Source organism: Myotis brandtii, unplaced genomic scaffold (assembly GCF_000412655.1).
Source record: "Myotis brandtii unplaced genomic scaffold, ASM41265v1 scaffold417, whole genome shotgun sequence".
Classification (NCBI taxonomy): Eukaryota; Metazoa; Chordata; class Mammalia; order Chiroptera; family Vespertilionidae; genus Myotis; species Myotis brandtii.
This window is the reverse complement of record NW_005366017.1, coordinates 187,047-194,280: the sequence shown is the minus strand read 5'-3', so window position 1 is coordinate 194,280 and position 7,234 is coordinate 187,047. Positions and strand designations below refer to the sequence as shown.

Genomic DNA, 7,234 nt, shown 5'->3' with positions numbered 1-7,234 from the left:
TCCTCATCCGGGTTCCTGGGTTTGAGAACGTGGGTTTGTAACTTGTCAACTGATCCGGTTCAGTTAGTGGCGGCTCCTCTCTCAACGGTTGTCAACTGCGGACGTCCAGTGCCCCGCCCCTCCGTTGCCATAACAACAATACACAACGCCTCCGTCCCCTTTTCCCATCTTCCGAAGCAATCCTTCACTGGGGCCGAGACCCTCTCCAGCTTGTCATTGAGCGGAACCAGAGTCCGCTCCCTTCTGGGCAGGAGGATTGGTGGGAGGATTGGGGACTGTCCGGCTGGTGTCCCCCGGCCGAGACCCTCTCCAGCTTGTCATTGAGCGGAACCACAGTCCGCTCCCTTCTGGGCAGGAGGATTGGGTGGGAGGATTGGGGACTGTCCGGCTGGTGTCCCCGAGGGCACAGGGAACGGGGCGAAGCAGGCGGAGAGTTAGAAGACTGAGTGGAGCGGGACTTAGGGATGGAAGGGAAGGGGAGGGTCGGTAAGGAAGATCGGAGGACTGGCGGCTTACTTTAGAATGGAGATGGGAAGGACTGGGGGGAGGGGGTCCAGGAAGAGGGGGACAGAGCTGCTGGAGGAGAGCTGGAGCCACTGTGAAAGCAGAAAGGGTCTCGGGGGTCAGGAAAGGCATCCTGGAATGTGAAGATGGGGAATGTGAAGTGGAGGTTGGGAGTCAAAGTGAGATGCTCACAGGGATGAGGAAAGAGGCATATTTGGGAAGAGATCAGAGGTGATGGGAGGGATAATACCCCATCAGTGGAAGTGAGAGAGCTGATGGGCTGGCAGGCGCTAAGGAGACCTTCTTTCTCAGGACGAGGACCCAGCTTGATCGGACGCCAGCCTTCAGCAGGGAAGAAAGATGTCAGATGAAGACGATCTGGAAGATTTTGAGCCAGACCAGGATGATCTGGAAAGGGAGGACGATGAGAAGGACACAGAAGATTGGGAAGATGACAGGAAAGAGGAGGAAGACTTATCAGAGGAAGTGAGAGCATGGAAATGGAGAGGTCCTAGGGCTAAGGATAGGGTTGGGCTGGAAAGGGATGCCTGACTGCACTTCCTCCTGCAGTGGATGCCGACCCCCCTCACCGAGGACATGATGAAGGAAGGGCTTTCTTTGCTCTGTAAGACCGGCAATGGATTGGCCCATGCTTATGTCAAGCTGGAGGTTAAAGAGAGGTGCATTGGGGGGTGAGGGGCTGGGAGGGGAGAGAAATGAGGTTGTAGGGCCCAATCTCCATTCTCACCCTCATTCCTGGGAGTTTCAGCTGAGAGTCTGGATCTCTCTCATCCTGGACCAGTGGGAGGGAAGGGTCAACATTACTTTTCAGGAGCCCTGCGACTCCCCGCATCAGGGCTGGCCTGAGGAGTGGAGGCTGTGAGAGGGAATGTGGGATTCCTGCTGGACTCCCTCACTTGTCCTTCTGGGTGTCAGGTCTCAGCTCTTCAAAGACACAAGGTCCTTGCCCACTATTAAGAATCCATCTACCTTCTCTTCTCCCCTTCACTCCTACGATCTGTCACCCATTCTTCTCCCCATTATAAGCCATCTCCATATTGCCTTCTGCCTTAGCATCTCTGCCAGTCCTTGCTGGATTCTCACCCTTAACCATGGCCTCTTCCATCTCCTAGAGAACTGACGGACATCCAGTTGCTGCGTTCCTACATCCATCTGCGTTACGTGGATATTTCTGAGAACCATCTGACGGACGTGTCCGCACTCAATCACCTCACCCACCTGCTCTGGCTCAAGGCTGACGGCAACCGGCTGCGGAGTGCCCAGCTGAACGAACTGCCTTACCTGCAGATTGCCAGTTTTGCCTATAACCAGATCACTGACACGGAGGGCATCTCTCATCCTCGTCTGGGCATCCTGAACCTCAAAGGTGGGTCCATAGGATGGGCTACACAGATTCCTTCCTTCCTAGCCTGGGGCCAACAGAAGTGAGCAGTGTGGTCCTTGGCTGTGCCACACAGCAATTCGTATTCATTCATTCAGGCACATTCTGATTCATTATGGCAGTTCTATGCAGTGGAGGGATTCTCATGCAGCTTACAATCTAGATGGGGGAGACAGACCATGAACACAGTAAACACAATGAGCAAATTCATTCAGTAAGTTAAAAGGAGATGTGTGCTATGGAGAAATAGATTAGGGTAAAAGGAATCGGGGGCACAAGTGGCAATTTCTAACAGATGGGTTAGGACACACATCATTGAAAAGCTAACATTTGAGCAAAGAGTTGGGGGAGGACAGGGAGTTAGTTGGCGATGTGGATTGCTGGGTGGACAAGTCCTTCAGGCCCTGGACCACCAGACCACTTGCCCGGGGCCCCTGAGGTGTTAAGTCTGGACTTGTCTCTCCTTGTATCCAACTGGCATTGGAGAGAAAGATGCAGAGGCTCCCAAAACTCAGGCTCTGCTGCTGAACACTTCGGAGTGGCCCTTTGAGCTCTTGACACCCTCCTTCCCCTCAGGGAATCACATCCGCCTGGTGACAGGTATGGACCCCGAAAGGCTGATCAGCCTGCACACACTGGAGCTTCGAGGGAACCAACTGGAAAGCACAGTGGGGATCAACCTTCCTACGCTGAAGAACCTCTTCCTGGTAGCTCCCTGGGCCAGAGGGTGGCTGGTGCAGGGAAGACGGCACTGTGGTTGGGGGGCCAGGAGGCTTGGCTTCTAGTAGACTCAGCTACTGACTTTATCATCATGCTGATAATTGGCATCATTTACTGAGCCCTTACTTGATGCCAGATGCTGTGGCGATGAAAAGTTACAACAAACAAGGTGCTATTATCATCATGCTGATAATTGGCATCATTTACTGAGCCATTACTTGATGCCAGTTACAACAAACAAGGTGCTTACCACCTAGCATCGCTGATAATACCTAAAGTGTGGATAACACGGGAACAGTTTGCTTTGATACAGGTAGCAGCATAATGTGCCATAATTGAGGTTCAGACATCAGGCTAAGGAGGCCACTTAAACGTCCAGTCATTTAGACTCTTGAGCTTCCTCGTTTCGGGATGGGGCTGAAGTAATTTCTCCTCAGAAGAGCAGTGGGGCTCTGAGACCTGGGGGTGGGTTAAGGCATCGCCTGCTTAATCAGAGGTGGCTCTGGTGGGATGAGCAGTCAGTGGGAAGTTACTGCTGACCTTTCTCTGGCAGCTTCTCCTGGATTTCTTTACTCTTATTACCGATCTCTACTCCCCTCCTGACCCCTCCTTATCTACCTTTTAGATTTCCTCTTTTGCTGCATCTCTTTCTGACTTCTCTTCCTTCCCTATTCCTCTCCCCTCTCCCAATACATCTACTGTATCCTGGAATCTAGGCCCAGAATATGTTGAAGAAGGTGGAAGGCTTGGAGCACCTAAAGAATCTCACTACCTTGCATCTTAGAGACAACCAGATTGACACTCTGAGTGGCTTCTCCGAGGGAATGAAATCACTGCAGTACCTCAACCTGAGGTATGCACGCCCTCCAGGCCCCACCTTGCTCCTACCCCTGATCAGGAGCAGCTTTTGACCGTGTTCTTCCCGGTCCCAATCCCCCAATCCTAGCCCATTCTCAGATTCTCACCTCATCCTCCATCCTGATCCTCATCCCTCCTTTCCTTACTTTTTTCTGCATTCAATCCTAATTACAACGCTGAGATCTTTATAGCCCGAGACCCCCAAATCCTTATGCATTCAACCCACAGTTATTGAGAACGTGCTCTATGCCAGCTCTTGTGTTGTGTTTCAGAAACATTTAAAGGCACCAGAGATGGCCCCTGTTCTCAAGGGACACAATCTGGCTCCCACTTTATGTTTTGTTTCTATCCCATATAAGTTTCTACTCTGCTTCTCCATCTTCTGGACCCCAATTCCCCTTCCCATTTCCTGCCTCTCTTATCCTGAGCCCCACCTGTAAGGCTCCTTTACTTACATAAAACACAAAATGTGCTCAGATGTGAGCAGAGAATATTTGAAGGAAATCTCTAGATAGAAAAGCACTCAGGATCAGAGATTTTCTCTCAGCAATTCTTGTCTGATGGAGGATTTTATGTGTGTTTCATTAAGCAAAGATGTAAGAAAACTGCCTCCTTAGTCAACAAGGCCTCTTTAGTCAATACTGGCAATGGAGCCAGGCAGCATGGTTCAGTGGTTGAGCATCAACCTATGAACCAGGAAGTCACTGTTTGATTCCCAGGTTCCCGGGGTTGATTCCCGGTCAGGGCACATGCCCAGGTTGTGGGCTTGATCCCTGATCCCCAGTAGGGGGCATGCAGAAGGCAGCCAATCAATGATTCTCTCTCACCATTTATATTTATAATAATAACTAGGGGCCCGGTGCACAAAAATTTGTGCACTGGGGGGGGGAAGGGGGGGTCCCTCAGCCTGGCCTGTGCCCTCTCGCAGTCTGGGACCCCTCGGGAGATAACGACCTGCTGGCTTAGGCCTGCTCCCGGGTGGCAGAGGGCAGGCCCAATCCCTAGGTGCAGCCCCTGGTCAGGCTCAGAGCAGGGCTGATTGGGGAGTTGGGGCGCCGCCCCCTGTCATGCACAGAGCAGGGCGGATCGGGAGGTTGCGATGCCACCCTCAGTCACACTCAGGGTAGGGCCGATTGGGGGGTTGGGCCGCCGCCCCCTGTCACGCTCAAGGCAGGGTCGATGGGGAGGTTGCGGCGCCACCCCCTGTCACGCACAGAGCAGGGCCCATCAATATATTTATATATATTTATATTTATAAAAAGGACACACACAAAGACTGGCAATGGAAACAGAATCTCCAAGTAGGAGAGATGGTTGAACCCCAACTCCAGCTTTAATTCATGGAACAGTCTCTTGCTAATTAGCTCTGCCACATTGGTCTGGAAGGGTGGAGGGGCTTCTGTCTTCCTGTTACTAGCCTGGGCAGGGAGAGTGGACCCTTTTCCGTGGCTGTTCACTGGGGAGGTTTGGAAGTAAGGGTAGTGGAGCTGCATTGTCTCAATGACTAGGAGGTGCCTCTGGGGCCAAAGATGCTCAACCTCCTGCAATGCACAGGGCAGTCCAGCACGAAGTGCATGCAGCGCTCCCAGTGAGACATACGGCGGCGTGAGGTTCAGCACCTCCACTGAGATAAAGTGGAAACATTTAAACCTGATTTCATACAGGCTTGAAGCAAACACATGAAAATAGCTGTATGAGGAGGCACATTAGGAGATGAAGCTTGTTCTTTATGCTGGGAGGCCCCAGCCCAGTGGTCGGCAAACTCATTAGTCAACAGAGCCAAATATCAATAGTACTTCTTCAAAATAGACTCGCCCAGGCCGAAAACCAACTTCTGCACATGGGCCACGAAGTTTCAATCGCACTGTACGTGCGCGCCCACACGTATTTTGTGGAAGAGCCACACACAAGGGGCCAAAGAGCCGTGTGTGGCTCGCGAGCCGCAGTTTGCTGACCAGGGCCCCGGCCCATCCTTACCTCTAGGTTCCTTCCAGCGGGGAGCATGACGCAGCACTCACTACCTTGAGCGTCAATCCCAGTTCCTTTTTCACTGCCCCAAGTCCTCCTAACCTCTGAGTAGGTGTAATTGACACAGAAGTCTGTTCCTCCAAGGGAGATGCCCCCCTCCTCCCCAACTACAAGACCGGGTTGTGACCTAGCTTTGCTGCTCCAGAAGGATAAATAGGACACATTGCGGAATAGAATATGGCACTTAGGGATTCCTTGAAGGACAGAAGCAGGACAGGAGTAGAGCTGGACAGCAACCCTGCAGCAAATCTGGCAATGCGTGGCAGGCCGACCTGTAAGAGGCAGTGTTTCTAGGGAAGCTGGAGCCCATGGGAGACTCCCCCAGAGGCTCCATTCCTGGCAGCTCGCCTCCAAAATCATTATTCCCACGAACCCCTCCTGACTGCACCCACAGGGGCAACATGGTATCCAACCTGCAGGAGCTCGCCAAGCTTCAGAACCTGCCCAAGCTTCGAGCCTTGGTGCTGCTGGACAACCCGTGTACAGATGAGAGTGACTACCGCCAGGAGGCCCTGGTGCATATACCACAACTGGAACGCCTGGACAAGGAATTCTTTGAGGAGGAGGATCGGGCCGAGGCCAATGAGATTCGTCAGAGGATGAAGGAGGAGCAGGAGCAGGAGCAGGATGCTGAGACTGAGCAAGACATAGGGCCGGACCAGCCATAGATGTAGCAGCGGTTCTTCTGGTTCTTCTCGTCTTCAGCGATAGTAAGAAAGCCAGCAGGGAGGCAGGAAGAGGAGGCCAGGGGGCCTGGCACTTAGGGAGAGAGCAAAGCTGCTGTGGGAGGAGGTGGGTGAGGAAGGGATTAGGCAAAGAGAACCCTTGGAGAGATGAGGGTTAGGGGTCAGGGGGGTCTCAGGGTGAGGAGGAAAGACCAGCAGGGCCTAGGAGGAGCTGAGGAAAGGCTTAGGAGATACACCAGGAAGCCAGAAGAGTAAGTGAAAAGAATTGGGGTGGCAGGCATAGCTGCTGGTGTGGGGTGGCAGCCATACCTGAGCTAGAATGAAGATCAGCTGTGAAGGCCAGGTCGGCAGCAAGGCGGTGGTGGGAGGGAGGTGGTTGGTGGTGTGTGAGGAATGCAGCTGGGCCTAGGAGAGAAGGCAAGAGAGAAAGAGCCTGCACTAAAAATCAGAAACTAAACATAACAGGACACGGGGTAGGGGGAAGAAAGGAGGGCAGGGGAGGCAGACGGGGCTGAGGAGATGAGTCCAGGGAAGTGGAGCAGCGGGACATTTCAGATGGGGCAGAGGCAGCAGTGGGAATGCAGTCGGGCCCAGAGGGTTTCCTTCCGTCCCTTCCTCCAGGGGATCAAAGACACTGGCTCCCAGACCTGAGATTGGCAGGGTCCACCACAGGCACGCCCCATCCGGAGACAGAGGCTGCCTGCCGCCCAGGCTCTGTGTGGGCACCTGGGCAGAGGGGTGGGTGGGCTCGAGCGCTGCCTGGAGCCTAGAAGTGGGCATCCTTCAGGCAGATCCGGTTGCCTGCGGAGACGGGCTGGGCTGTGTAGGAACAGCTCGGTTTCGAATAAAGAGATATTTTGATACTTTTGTGCCTGACCGGGTACGGGAGCGTCTATCGCGGGCTTTCCTGGCTGTGGCTGGCCTCGGAGATCAGATTACTCTCTCCGAGGCTGTGCCGGTTACTTTCCGGGGGGCCGGGTCGTGGGAAGCAGCGTGCGTGGGCGCTGGAAAAGGCAGGCTCTGGGTCGCCCCAGTC

At 53.6% G+C, this 7,234-nt stretch overlaps 1 protein-coding gene across 7 annotated transcripts; it reads left to right on the top strand.

The window, feature by feature from the left end:
• The first annotated feature begins 8 nt into the window (after window positions 1-8).
• Window positions 9-7,061, top strand: LRRC23 (leucine rich repeat containing 23). Of its 7 annotated transcripts, none has more exons than XM_014545654.1 (8): window positions 9-29; window positions 817-990; window positions 1,075-1,184; window positions 1,638-1,891; window positions 2,483-2,613; window positions 3,343-3,479; window positions 5,907-6,222; window positions 6,820-7,061. In XM_014545654.1, the coding sequence occupies exons 2-7, from the start codon at window positions 865-867 to the stop codon at window positions 6,178-6,180; spliced, it is 1,032 nt and encodes a 343-aa protein (XP_014401140.1). In that variant the 5' UTR covers window positions 9-29; window positions 817-864; the 3' UTR covers window positions 6,181-6,222; window positions 6,820-7,061. The 7 variants fall into 7 exon arrangements, with proteins under 7 accessions (XP_014401140.1, XP_014401139.1, XP_005873728.1 ...); XM_014545653.1 differs by lacking the exon at window positions 9-29 and adding an exon at window positions 40-231; XM_005873666.2 differs by lacking the exon at window positions 9-29 and adding an exon at window positions 40-259.
• The last annotated feature ends 173 nt before the right edge of the window (window positions 7,062-7,234 follow it).

Excerpts from the sequence above, each read along its gene's own strand:
- LRRC23 (XM_014545654.1), top strand. The coding sequence starts at position 865 with ATGTCAGATGAAGACGATCTGGAAGATTTTGAGCCAGACCAGGATGAT. Across the intron at positions 1,892-2,482 it reads GGGCATCCTGAACCTCAAAG|GGAATCACATCCGCCTGGTG; the intron begins GTGGGTCCATAG and ends CCTTCCCCTCAG. Across the intron at positions 2,614-3,342 it reads CGCTGAAGAACCTCTTCCTG|GCCCAGAATATGTTGAAGAA; the intron begins GTAGCTCCCTGG and ends CCTGGAATCTAG.